The sequence below is a fragment of the Puntigrus tetrazona genome, chromosome 1 (genome assembly GCF_018831695.1).
Source record: "Puntigrus tetrazona isolate hp1 chromosome 1, ASM1883169v1, whole genome shotgun sequence".
NCBI classification, from domain to species: Eukaryota; Metazoa; Chordata; class Actinopteri; order Cypriniformes; family Cyprinidae; genus Puntigrus; species Puntigrus tetrazona.
Window position 1 is genome coordinate 7,478,126 of NC_056699.1, and position 14,788 is coordinate 7,492,913.

At 38.7% G+C, this 14,788-nt stretch overlaps 1 protein-coding gene across 4 annotated transcripts in view; it reads right to left on the reverse strand.

Annotated features, from left to right (window-relative positions):
- The window catches only part of sdk1b (sidekick cell adhesion molecule 1b), a 167,320-nt gene extending 159,788 nt beyond the window's left edge, over positions 1–7,532 (reverse strand). For all 4 annotated transcript variants that reach the window (XM_043220344.1, XM_043261425.1, XM_043253963.1 and 1 more), the window contains exons 1-2: positions 7,331–7,532; positions 5,642–6,503 (exon numbers count right to left, since the gene is read on the reverse strand). In XM_043220344.1, the coding sequence (XP_043076279.1) occupies positions 5,642–6,134 (493 nt within the window). In that variant the 5' untranslated portion in view covers positions 6,135–6,503; positions 7,331–7,532. The remainder of the gene's footprint in view (positions 1–5,641; positions 6,504–7,330) is intronic.
- Positions 7,533–14,788: the final 7,256 nt, after the last annotated feature.

Consider the following 14,788-nt stretch of genomic DNA (forward strand, 5'->3'; position numbering starts at 1 on the left):
TGTGAGAGTCGAGTTCAGCTTTTTGGCTGACCTCTGACTCGATGTAAGACGTAAGCCGCAAGCCGCATTTGTAGCATATGCTCAGAAGAGAATAGGATAGAGCAATATTAAACGTCGGTAGTTGAAAACGAAAAGTACAAAAACAAAAATGGTAGAGGATTTCACTATAAGACCTAATGCAGTTTACATCATAAGTTGACTCAGAGGTCAGCCAACAAGCCGAAACCCACCTCTCATACAGCCATAGACGAAAGTTTGTGATTTTGAGTTTTAAAAATAGAATTTTACATTTAAATTATATTTTTATAGATATATTTTAATATAAATTATTTAGCTTCAAAATAATGGCCACCATCCACCACCACTGCCAATCTTAGAAGGATCCATTTTTTAAAAACATCCGACTGTGTTGATATACATGATATACATCTAGGATAGCTTGAGGGTGAGTAAATTATAGGGTAATTTTCATTTTGGGTGAACTATTGCTTCAATAAATAAATAGTATAGTTATTTGAAACATTTCTAATATGTAAATAAAATAGATTATTTGCCCATTGTTTGAGCATACTGTGCCATGTATTTTTAGGCACAGAGTTTTTAAATCGGTCACAGGTTTCATGACATGATCCATAAAAGTCATAGATCATAGTTCTGGCTAACATGCCCAGTTACAAAAAAAAAAAAAGTGTTTACTGTCCACACTGTGGCTGAAACTCGACGCCTGTAGTTAGAATTGTAACCACTGAAATACTGATCAGAATCACACTGACTTCTTTTTAATCATAAAAGAATGTGTTTATCTTCGGGTACTTTGTTACTGGCTGTGTCGGTCGTGTCATGTGGCAGCACTGTAAACACTTTCATCTGTGAGCAACTGTGAAATCACGCATCTCTTTCAATTAAGTGAGTAAACTTTGATGCTGGTTATAGCATCATAGGTTCTCGGCTTTAAAAAGCCTGAGCAAAACTCATCTTTTAGAAACGAGCACAGGTCACATTTCATCATAGTCAAATAACAGTTTCATTTCTTCATACTTAGAGCAAATATTTACAGGCCTCTCCTATCCCAATCATCAGAGGCCTTGACTCTGAGAAAGGAGACAATAAAACACTTCATTTGCTCATCAGCGTTTTAGCTGACTGTGTAAAGCGACATGTCAGTTTGCCCTAAATTTCTTTTTAATTAATTTTTAATTAATGAGCTTCCAGTTCAAGTAGTGCGTGGCACTGAAATAATTCCAATTCAGATAATAAACTACAGTAGGTCTCATGAACTAATCCTGCATAACTGATAAACTCGCTCGATGGCAAGCAGAAATTGAAAAGATGTTAATATGGCACTTGTACAATCCTGCATAATATAAAATGTGGCCTTCTGGGCTTCCAGAAGCCAAAGAATGGTACTATGCGCACATTACTGAGGTACCACTCAAATTCAAAGGCAAAGTAGGCACTTGAACATGTAATACTCAATAACAAAGATGTGCTAATCTCATCATTTATGAATGCCGAAGAAAAAAAATCTATCGGTGTGAAAGCTGATTAGAAAAGATGGAAAGGCCTCTGTCCAAGAGCCAATGCTTTGACTCAAAGTCAATGCTACAGGCATCAACAAGAGAAAAAGAAAGAAAGAAACAGAGAAAGAAAGAAGAAACAGCTGAAACCGATTTCAGAGGGGAGGACAGAAACAATGAGGGAATTAAAGAAAGGGTTTCACATGTAAATTCAAATCAAAACTGCTCTGTGTGAAAATGTTCTTATGTTGTCTGCCTTTGATCTCATTCAAAATAAGATTCATTACTGTCATGCCGATAAATGTGCTAACTTTTGGTTGAAAAGAGAAAGTGGGGGTGGAAAGACAGGACGTCGAGCATGTCTTGTGCATGTAATGATCGCCTGATAATACTTAAGTGCTGAAGGCAGATGTGTTCAGACAGGCAGAGCGAATTAAATCCAAGTGTTTATTGCCAAGCATTTCCTCAAAGCTCTTTAATTCTTTGCGGCGAATACGAGCAGTTATATTGTTCTTCGTAATAGACCACCTGTCGGCAAACTATCAAAGTTATTTTGTCCTAATCATTCAAGATGATTACAATAATGAAATGTGGTTAGCAATAAACCAATTAAATCACTTCGTTTACTACTGAAATTAAGAGGTCTATACTCATTTGGCCACTTTAGAATAAAAGAGACACAAAGGCTTTGGTTAATGACACAGTCTGGGTCACGACTGGGGGAGGGACGGCTCTACTGACGGACAATACAAGCGAATAATAAAGGCACAACGGCTTTTGGGGCCTAATAGTAACGTTGCACTCATGCGTAAACACACACGCAGTCACTCAACAAGCCACTTCGGAATTTCTTAAGGGTGTCAGTGTGAGAAATGCTGGGCAACACATGGTAAAAGAAGGTAAATGAGCAGAGGAACAATGCTGAGAAGAGGGTCAGGACAGGCTAGATGTAAATTAGAACCAAAACATATGCACTCGTTTAGTTTACTATCAAATACCCTTTCCAAAACAGAAACCCCCCAAAAGACTTCCATTCACTTGGCCAGTGTGTGAGAAACTGCACAAAATCAAAAAATGCTGGAATTTGTACGTATGGCTAAAGATGCACCAAAAATGTATGTTTTTTTACAAAAAAATTTATGAAAGTATTTGAACACAATTATGCTGCATGTGGAAGTAGGGAGTCTAATGCTATCGCAATAATAATAATAATAACAATAGTATTCTTTAATAAACACTACTAATGACTCTTGATTTACTCTGACTTGATAAACAACCAGCTTGGCCGCAGAGTCAAGCGTAGAGGATTTGTTTATATTTATGGCAACTGTGTTTCATTAGGAGTTGGAAGGCAGTATGGTGTTTGAGTGTGCCAGTGGGAGCATGGCAGGGGATTGTGGGAAGGGTGCAGTATGTACTGGAGTGTGGCACTGGGTGTAATTCTGAGCAGTTCTTATTCAGCCCCTGCAGGAGTTTGTCATTCGGGATCAAAAGCCCATCTGACCAGAGCGGCACAGAGAGAGGCTTCAGACACAAGGAGCAGTTTTCATGCCGCGCCGACCCTGCCAGGGCCCGCGCACGCGGACACGCGCTCACACAGACAAGCAATCACATCAATCTCGATTTCATTCTATCATGCCTACACACACTCTCTCTCTCTCTCTCTCTCTCACTCTCGGTTTCTCTGCATTTTTCCTCACTCCATCATTATGTTCTCTTTCCCCCTCTCTTCCTCTGCTTTAGCTATCGCATAGGCTTTTCTTTCCTTTTTGATTTGATAGACATCCCAGTGACCCTAAAACTGTCTCTTGTGATGGATGTGAAGGAAGAACATGGTAGAGAAATGCCAGTGTTCTCCTCCGTAGAGATCTACCCATCCAAAACTACCATCCCAATCCCATTCCTTCCTCTTTCTTCTTTCTGCACTGCTTCCTCCTTTTCACGCTCCACTCCTCTTTAACATCTGCACCCTCTCTCTGCTTGTTTCAGCCCACATCTCTCCTCTCATCCCATCTCTCTCGCACCTCTCTTCTTCATCTGATTCTCTGAGGGACCTCGGTGGCGCATCAAGATGTCAGAGCGTTCGAACGCAAACATTCATCACTGACGTGCATTGAGAGCGTACACACAGAAAGCCACTCAGCGACTGACATGCCTGGCAAGAGTCATAAATACAGAGAGCGCAGCCAAACGACTTGGGACGGTGTTTGACAGTTCTCAAAAGTTTCAGCTTTCGGGACTGAAGTATTTTAAAAATCTGTTTAGGAATAAAGGAAAATCCACAAAGGCACATGTTGAAGCATGCTGTATGTACAGCGGCACAATTCATTCACTATGAACTTAACATTGGTTTTTTTTAGAGAGAGAAAGGAAGGAAATACCATGACATACATCGTATTCTTAACAGCTTTACGACAGCAAAAAAATGGCGCTAAATGCAATGCATGGCAAGAGTCTCACTGGGTTCAACAAATTCTGACCAATGAACTTTCAAAACTGGACGTCACCTATTAGTTACCTCTTGGGATTTCTGCATAATTTAGCAAGCAAAAGAGCACTTTCTTACATATTAAATGCTCTTGATATCAGTTATTTTGATATTTCCATTACTGTCAAAATTCTGATTTCAGATCAACACAAACTAAAAACAAAAAGCTAAACTGTAACATCCAAATTTGATTTATTTCATATAAGATATCATATTAATGGTTATAGGCTCTAAATTATTTCCATGAGTAGACCCTGACAGTCATGTAGATGTTGAGCTCACGTTGAACATCTCCAGCAAGTGGCCTGCTTCTAAATATAACTTTTGAATAACAAATGTTCAGTTTCTTCAAAAGTGAAGCTTTGAATGATGAGAGACACAAATCCTTGAGGGATTTCACATTTAAAAGGGAAAAACCTGATTAGGGAAAAATGATGGCTGCACTGCATGGAATCAAACTAACATGATGCTTCACAAAGCAGGATGCCTCCGTTTCTGCCATTTGCCTGACGGGATGTGATCAATAACCTTCTGACCTCCTTAAGGTTGGGGTTTGGGCCACGTCCAAAGCCATAGCAGGACCTTGACATTAACACAGGGAGAAAGCTGAGTCTGCAAGCAGGCAGAGAAAGTGAGAGGGCGAAAAAAGTGCCAGCCACCAATGCTAAAGAAAAAGTCACAGGAGTGGGTGTTCTTGTAAACTGTTTTGAGTCGAATGCATTCATGCGTCTGCATTAATGCAGCCACCAAAAGAAAGAGAGATGGATTTCACAGCCCCAACACTGAAGAGCATCTCCATGCCAAATGCGTTTAACACGGTGAGGCGTTGCTTGCAATACAATCATACTTTTGAATCTTTTAATCTTGCTGCCATTTTAAAGACCGAAATGCTCCCACGCATGGCACGCAAAATCTGTGCTCTGCTTTAAAACATCCTAATTCAATCAGTAACACACCGCCCCCCTTGAAAAACAGCCTGCCGGGTACCAGAGCGACCCAGCTGGCACCGTATGCAGTCTACAGCCTGATGAAGCCGATTCCAGTCAAGGCTTAACTGAATTCTGCTCTGAATCATAATTCTGAATCTCGGTGCCAGCGTCTTATCCTTCACACCCTTTCTCTTTCACACGCATGCACTTCGTAAATGCATGCGTCCTGCTCCCTCCACTTGTCAGTTTGACGCTCAGTCAATACGACGTGTGTGTGACCTGAGAAAATGTGCATGTTGACAGCATATGACCTTTACCGCTTTTGTTGAGACACACGGGCGCGATCACCCACCCCTCTCTCTCCACGTCCCTCATTCTGTCTGTTCATCTCTCTTTGCCTGTCCCCCTCTGCTTCTCTCTCTCTATATCTCTCTTGTCAATTTATTCCAGTCCCCTTGTGTCTAGCTCATGTCCCTCTTTTTCTCTCTGCCCTTTATTCATTTCTATTTCAGGTTTTCTGATACCCTCGAGAGCACTTAATGTTTACCTCGTCTTTACAACAATTCAGTTTTATGCATGCGACAGCATCATTATAATCCATTTTTATAACCCAACTATTTACTTGTCAAAATAAGGTTTTCAATCCTGGATAGAACTAAAAGTCACACAAACCCGTTTGATGATACGCTACACAACTCTAAACTTACCTTGAGCGCGCAACATGTGGGTATTCCAGAGGAACACAAGGGCAAAAATCCAACCCCACATCCCGCACTTCGCTTTCCCCGACATCACCTTCTGTGTATTTCCTTGGCGGTGAATAATCCTTTTAACTTTGCCCTTGGTAAGTGGGTTCTGACCCCCGCTAAAGCTGGAATCTATAACCTCGGCAGATGTGGAGGTTTGTGAGAAACGCCGAAAGTGCGCGCTCCGCTTCGCCGCATTTACGAGGCGATTCTCATTCATCCCGCACGCGGGAGAGTTCAGCTCCGAGTCCGCGACTTTCCCGGTCCCTTCACTTTCATGTCTCGCGGCTTTCGGGAAGCTCTCACTCTCGTCCGCGCATTCGGCGGCGAAAAAAACGAGACCTTCGAACCAAAAGGACCGAGTCTCCGTGCGCTGATCCAAAATTAACGATACGCTCCGCGAACATCCCTCCACTAATCGCGAGTCGCTCTTCTGTGTCCCGAGACGGCTCATGATGTTTCAGTATTGATTCCAGTTAAGTATTAATACGTTTGAGTGTACCGGATTTAATTTATCCGCTTAGAGCGCCAATATCTCCTGTAAAGCCACGTTGTTTTGACGTATTCGCAGTCGGATTATCTACCCGATCATTTCGAGCATTTCCACGGCATTCAGCGACTCTTGAAGAATCCCTTACAATCCATATCGGTGCTCATTAGATGTGTCTTTATCCCCTTGGAGCGGTCCGAGGGAAACGTTGCTTTTTTTTAATCTAGTTAAGTGTAAGGTTACGCATGAGACTTTTTGTATCCAACAGGTTAACCGAGACGCCAAAAGAACGAATAACGTCCAGAATAAATTCCTCGTAAATGAAAAAAACACCTGTGAACAGAAAAAAAACAGACGTCATAAGCATGCAAATCATGAACGGTATACTATGGCTTAATTCTTAAACCTTATGAGGAGATAACGAATCAGATATAGTCTACGTTTGATGTATTTTTGAAATGTGTGTTTAGGGAGTGCATACTTTAAAAAAAAAATAAACAAACCTAAAACGTTGTAGGCTATCATAGATTTTTACACATCAGGCACAACCAGTCAGCTACTTTGATTAAGTCGAAAATAATATAACTTGCAAATCAGTAAATTAGTCAAATGAATTCAGCGTCTAAATGATTCCTAACGGTTTTGATTGACTTCGGAACTGGCATAAAATCAATTGCCCACACTAATAGCGCCTGAAATATGTATCCTATATGTATGCGTTAGATTCACTAAAAAGAGCCGACTCTTAGGAGTCGCTCCTTTGGGAATCGTATTACGCTGGATGCGCTCAGAGGTTTTGATTCACTAAAAAGAGCCGACTCATAAGAGCCATTCGTTCGAAGTAGAAAGAGAGTCGCGTTGTAGCTCCAGGAGCTGTGTGTTAGTACGTTGTGAGACAGAAGAGTATATTAATGCAGTATACTATAGGATAAATAAAAGGTCTAGTGCAAATGAACGTCATGTTAACTATTCTGTGTTTGTATTTATTTAAAAATTCCAAGTAAGAAACGGTTCTCAGTTCCAAACTTTAAATATAGCTAAACATTGACCAACGCTCACCTTCATCAACGGTTAAGCTCTCGGCATTTCATTCTTCACGTTAGGTTTCGCAATGAATCGATGCAAATGTTATCTTTGTTAAGTTAAATGAAAGTCCTCACCTAACGTCCTCGCGGTGCGGGTTGGCTGAATGAATTCATCAAACGAAGAGAACCGAGCTGTGTGGCGGTCACCGAACACCTGCTGCCCGGACCGAAGATAAAAAAAAAAAAAAAAAACTTGCAACAAAGCTCCTGTCAGGCGATTCAAAGTTTAGTCGGACGCAAGTAAAATTGCCACTTCTTTAAAAGGCTTTGAATGAGCGGCTCGAGTTTCTCTTCTCTGGAATAATAATTTGTACAGGGCTGAATTTGAAGTTGAATACAGCGTCCCACCCGCTCCGCCCTGCTGAGCTCTGATTGGTTCCCTCTTCTGCACACTACAGCCTGTATTATTTTTCATGGAGAGCACGTGGAAAAGGAAAAGCTTCTGAAACACGGTGCCATGCGCCCCCAATCAGACAGGAACATTTATGCTGGAAAGTCACACATGGAAAGTTTTCTCTTTTTAGAAAGTCCCAGAAAGGTTTTTTTTTTGTTATTACGTAACAAACACTGCTGCCGAGTATTATAAATGGTGCAAAAGTAGGTATTTATTTTACACACGTTCCACACCTGAATGATTTAATTCACCTGTGGGTTTTTTTATTTTATTATTTTTCGTGAAAACGGCCATATACATGTATCCTCTAATATCTAATAATAATATGAGCAATATGGTACATTTCTGCATGGGAACATAGTTAAATTAAAGTGGTTATTTATTGAAGTACTTGCATTCAAGCAGGAAAGACGCATGTTGATAGAGAATACCTGACTTGAGAGCTATGATTTAAATGTTGTGTTCTCAAACAGAAATCAAGTGGCTTTAGCAAACACGTTGCTTGGATCAGTTCAGTGATAGCTTCTCCAATTTTCCATGTTTAGGTTGAGAGCAACATCGAAAGGAGTTAACAAGAACAAAATTGCCTTTTATAGATGAACTCTTCCTCTAATTATTGCAGGAAAAAATGCTTGGTACAAAGTGAATATGAATATCTGTATGATTATTATGAATATCGATATGAGGTTAGAGTGTCGAGATCAATGTGCTAAGAAAAGTTAGTTTTCCTTAAACGAGACACTAAATCTGAAATATTTAATTTGTAGCATTGATATTTAAAAAAAAATGACTTTACAGGTTGACAGTATTATTCAGAGTTGTCTAATGGCATTTTTTTTACTTGCAAAGCCACTAGGGTGCACAGAGAAGTTAATTTTTAATCAACAGTACAGCAATTTTGTTCAATTCTAGTCAACACAACTGCATTAAGCGCTCAAAAAAGACATCAAGATGTTTATTTGCTATGCAGTTTCTGTTCACCGTGTTATCGCAAAGGACAGCAGCTCTCTGAAATCATTCTCTTCCGAACATAAGGCCATAAACTGTACAGAAGTAGCTTCTGTTGAAAAGCTAATGAAAGTCAGGTGGCCATGGCAATTGACCATGGTCCGGAGGGGGGGCGGGGGGCTGCGCTTGCTCCCGTCACTGAGAGCAGTTCCTTCATTTCTCAGTGGCAAAATGTGTTAATACTCTGGCCTCTGCCTGTGCTGGTCATTCCTTGGTTTCTATTAAGTATGTAATTGGAACAACTAATTCCAAAACCAATTTGATTTGCAATTACGTCCATCCCCATTCCAGGGCACTATTCATTTAAAGCCTGTCTTACTCAGACAGCGATAGCGGACTGACATGAGGACACAGGTGTGTGCGCGCACACACACACACACACACACACACAACACAGATACCAATCTTCTGCTCTGCTCCTTGAATTAAATGTTCCTCAAGCCACATCTCTTAATGTGTTTTTTCCAATACGTAAATGGTTTTCACTCACTCCATGTCAGAGGTACTTGTTAAATCCGGAAGAAGAAAAAAATGAGCTTAACCAACCACGACCTGTTAAAGGAACAGTTCACCTACAATTGAAAATGCTGCCATCATTTAATCATCCGCTTGTCAGTCCAACTTGCATGACTTTCTTGCCTCTAGAGAACACACAAAAAAGAATACTTCAAGTTAAGTTAATCTCTATAAAATGTACTAACAATGAATGAGACTGGAGCGTTAAACATTCAAAATGGATGCAACAGTTTGCTATATGCTATATTCCAAGAAGATGAATAGACTTTATAATAACTAACTACTATAATAGCTAACTACAACACTATGTATCATTCATCTTTATAAACATATTAAATTTAAAAACACATATGTGATTCTGCAACTGAGCCTCGTCCAAACGCAGGATTTATAAAAACTGTTATTATTTGCTTTAAAATCAAGCACCTGGTTTTCTGTTTAATTTAAGGGTTTGTGAATTTATTTGCTATAATAGTTCCATTAGTTAATGTTAGTTAACGTATTAAACTGTTAGTTATTTAATTTGAAGGGTCAACCAAATAATGCCTTTTGAGCGTAAACGCTAAGAAAACCAGCACTATAGACTTGTTTTGTGAACTGTTATTGTAACTCAAAAGAATTCATTCATAACTGAGGCTCATTTACTAATTCTCTCATAGCCATGGAGGAAAAAAAAGAAAGAGGAAAATACATTTTTAAAATAAAAATATTATTTCCTAAATGTATATAAAATTTCTAAAACGTAATTAATGATTATTAACCATATAACTAATAAAAACCGAATTATATTTTATTTGACTTTTTATTTACCTATTTTAGGACTTCAAAAGACGGAATAGACTGCACAACTCAAATGTAGTTTTTCTATGACACTTCCGTGGTTTTGTTTTAAACTTTTCTTCAGATTTTTCACCAGAAATATCAGCTATGCTCAGATTCGGATAAAGTGAAGTGTGAAAACTGACATCAACGCAGATTCAGTCAAAACGTTTTTCCCAGTTTCAGCCCCGGCGTAGTTACTGTGTTTTGCATTTGTAGGGCAATATTCCATATGTTAGCTCATATGATGAAGGTTTGCTTACATTCGATATGAATGTTCATCAAAAAAAGGCTGTTGTTCAAAGAACGCATACTACTGGATAAAATCATGAGTGGTGACAAACAGATACTTAAATCTACAAATAGCACCACCTAATATAACATCTAATGAAACTCAAGCCGAAATGTATTCAGTTGCTGGTCTTTGAACTCTCATGCTTCTGTCAGTCATATTTACGAGCGTGCATGAAGATGCTCTATTCAAGACATTCTTAAGTCAACACGCTCTTTGAGACACCGACCAGTTTTTCGTTTCAAGGGATCTAATCGCTTTGTGAAGAGTTTTCCAGATGGAGTAAGCACATGTTTGTGTGTGTGTGTGTGTGTGTAAGATATGCCTGCCTATCTTTCAGCAATTCCATGTTGTCAATCAAACCTGAGAACTCATGGGAAATGCTTTACTAAACAGGCTAAATCAATAACTGATTAGAATAAGGTCAAACACTCAGCGACTGATTCTGATAAGCTCTGATTTAAGTAAAAGCCTACCGGCCTGATACATTAGGGCAATTTTAACAACCTGAAATGCATAAATGTTTCCCTGCAGAACACGTTTTCCCAAAGGGGATATATATATATATATATATATATATATATATATATATATATATATATATATATATATATATATATATATATATATATATATATGAAGCATACAAGTTAAATACTGAGTTCAAAAGCCCTAATGGTATTAGTATACCTTTTTCCACAGTTGTTCCATTAGCAACCAATGTCTGTGAATAATAGTTCAGAGAGGGGCAAAAACATTCAGGACGTTTGATTCTCCGCCTGTGTTTCTCATGCCTGGAGGCAAAGTCTCTATTGCATTACAACAGAGAAATCTGATCCTTCACCACCACCCATTAGCAAAAGAGAGATGTTCTCATTCTTCCATTTCTATCACTAGAGTAAAGGAAAAGGAAAGGAGGGAAATGGTGCGTGTATGTGTGTAGCAAACCAATACAGCGGGCAACTCCTGAAAGAGAACAGGAGAATGAGAGATGGCTGTGGAGATACAGGCCACAGACAGACTGTCAGTGACAAAATGGAGGAGAGCCAAAGTAGGAGGGTGAGAGAGAAGACACTTGCAGGGGGAGAAGACACTGGAAGTGGAAAAGAGAGTGATGGATAGGTGGAGGAGGGAAGATAAGAGAGGTCTGTAGGAGGTACAGGTATATAATATCCATGCATTACCTCCCGTGAGCTTTCCTATGGGGTGTCTGTAGCCTCGGGATAACACAGATATAGAGTGTCGGACTAACGGATGGAGAAAGTTTAAGAGTGCTAGTGTTAAAGCAAGAGACTGTGTTATTGTCGCACAGTTCAAATTCCTAAGAATTTCGTTTTAGAGTACAAACATTAATTATGCAAAAATACAAATAGAATTAGTTTATTTAAATGCACATCATATTAATATATTGCTTCTAATCGTGCACTAACAGGCAATATTGTATTTTTTTAATACAGCAAATAATTTTGTATCGAGCAAAATGGTTGCTTTTACGTCAAAGTGACTATTAAGACATTTGTTGTTATTTTATATATATTTTAAATTAGAATTAAAGTACAGCATCTATGAGCATAATTGTTTTAAAAAATCTTATTGACCATTAACTTTTGAATATACTGTGTTAGTTTTTTTCTTGTATTTGCTGGAAAAAAAGGTTTCAACTTACTGACCCCTGAATAGGGACTTGTATTCATTTATGTGACTTTTGGTTAAAAGTGTCAGCCAAATGCATATGTAATTAAAGCCACACAGCAACATGCTAAAAAAAACTCAGCTATGCACAGCATTTCCTTTCAACAGATTTCTTTAGAAAATACAAAAATCTAGCTTTTCATGGGTTCTCATGTGATTGGCTGTATACCACTGCATATGTTTTGTGTGCATGAGTAGACACTAGCCTTGGGTAATATGAAAAGCCATGCGGTTGATATCCATGATCACAGGATTTTAAAGCTCCAGCGCTCACGGCCACAGGTTAGTGTGTGTTTGTACCCGAACCCAGAGGCTCAGTGTTGAGGTAAGATCAGGTGAGCTGCCGTTTCCTGAAACCTAATCTGAAGAGTTCTTGCTCCCTCGCTATAAATCACTAAATACTGTAGACACACCCTGAAATGAACACAAAGAGGACGAGAAAAGAGTGAAGTGACACAAAGAGCTTCGAAATTAGCTTCGAAAAATAGTCTTATTGTACGAGAGTGTATAAATAAGATTGAACTGTTATGTACAGTTAAAAAAAAAAAACAGCTGTTTCAACTTGAAATAACTTGTTACCCCACTGCCTGACAATTTTTAGTTTAGTGATCTTGAAATTTTAAGTTACTTAATGTTAATTTAAGTGACAACTGGAATATTTTAGTTGACTAAACTAAAGATAAATTAGGCACCAGTGTAACAAGTTATTTCAAGCTGAAACATCATTTTTTTTACACTGTACATAACAGTTAAAAAAAAAAATTAAAACATTGGCCAAAGGCAACGTAGACAATAAAAGGTGTTCAAAATATAATTTTTTATTTTTTCTCTTATCGTCAAGGCTGCATTTATTTGATCAAAATACAGAAAACAGTAATATTGTGAAATATTATTTTTATAAGATTATTCAAACAACAATTTTCTAATATCCATATAAAATGTAATTTAGTGTCACACAATCCCTCAGAAATCATGCTAATTTGCTGCTTAAGAAACATTTATTATTATCAATGCTCAATTGATTGTGCTTCTTATTACATTATATTTTCACAGAAATCATAATACATTTTGAAAATGATTTTAATAGAAAGTTGAAAAGAGCAACATTTATTTGAAAAAGAAATCTTTTGTAACATTCTAAATGTCTTCACTGTCACTTTTGATCAATTTAATGTGTCTTTGCTGAATAAAAGTATATTAATTTCTTTGTATATATTGACAAGTAATATTAATCAATATATCAGCGTAAGTATTATTGGTATTAGACAGTGTCTTCAAATCGGCATCCCTGCAATCCCTGCACTTAATCTGATGAATAACCAGTGAGTAAACACTGCCAAGTAGCTTATCCTGCTGTGCTACAGACAAGAATGATGCCTCAAAGCATCTGGTTTGTTGATGAGAAGCTGGCCTTTACTTTACTAAGAAAACACAATTACAGTTTTCACCTGGTAGACAACTGCATTGCATTGAAGTAGGCCAGATACGGGCCAGGAACCACTCACAACATCATACACAATTCGAAAAAAAGTTTGTTTATCGGCACTGATGTTTCAATAAAAAGCCTTTAACATTATGGAACCTCTCTGATGCACAAAAGACTTATAGTGGAAGTTATTCTTCAGATTACTAAAATTTTTACTCACTGAGCAAACTTGCTCTTTTAAGAACAGTTCAATGAAACCCAAAATGGTTCTACTCTGGCATCGCTATGGATACCCCTGTTTTAAAGAGCGTATCATTGTTTTGTCAGGTTGTTCACAGGAAAGCGGCATTCGTATTATCTTGAGTAAATGTCTAGTTGACACCACCTGGACGCAGCTCCATACCAGGTGGTACAGTTATTCAGTGTCCATTGTTTGACTGGACGACATGGACACCTGGACCCCAAAAAACCCCCGAAGTACATGAAAAATTGCCAAGGCTACGCAATCTGTTGCTTGTTTTCCTTACTAACAAACACCTACAAACACACATTTAGTTCAGAGTGGCGAATAGCCTCATGTATCTTAACTTGCCCTGTTTAAACCCTCTCATCCCCCACAGTAGAGGTGCTTAGGTAATGTAATCCTGTCTCACTCCATCTCCCGTAATAGATGAACTCTGTTCACGTCAGCTCCTAGTGTGACCAATACATCACAGGTGTCTCGCGTTCTCTCCCTAACACACACACACTCTCAGAGGGAAATAAATTTGAGCAATAAATAATGAAACGTCCCGCTGTCTCAAACAGATGTATCAAAGAGACCGTCCCTTGCCGAACGCACGAGAGAGTGGCAACGAGAACACGGCAGAAAGAATCAGGCGTGGTAAGATTCAAATGAGGTTTTGTTGATAATACATTTACATAACAGAGAAAAGCTCATGTTTAATTGATTTCGTCTGAATTTATTCGGCAGAGCCCTAAGCCTCAAAGAACAGCGCTGGGTAGATGCGACCCAGCAAAGCGCCTTCAGACTGCATATCGCAACCACGAGATTAGGGCATTAGTCTTGCGCTGCTTTTTTTCTCTTTTTCAAATGAGTGTCGCTCACTGAAATATGCATTTAGAATCTTAACAGGTAGGCTGTCATGTTATTACGCTTTGCTTTTTTGCTTGGGGCAAAGCCTCTGAGAAGCTCAGACAAAGGGTGGATCGAACACTCTGCAGATATTTTAACAAGCTGATCCAAGATGTCCAAAAAGAAAAAAAAACAGCTAGTTATATTTCTGCATTTGATAGATGATTTTATCAAAAATCATGGCAGTGCAGGTGTACAGTTTCTCTATTCATAGATTCCATGAAAATCGAACCCATGACCTTGGCTTTGTT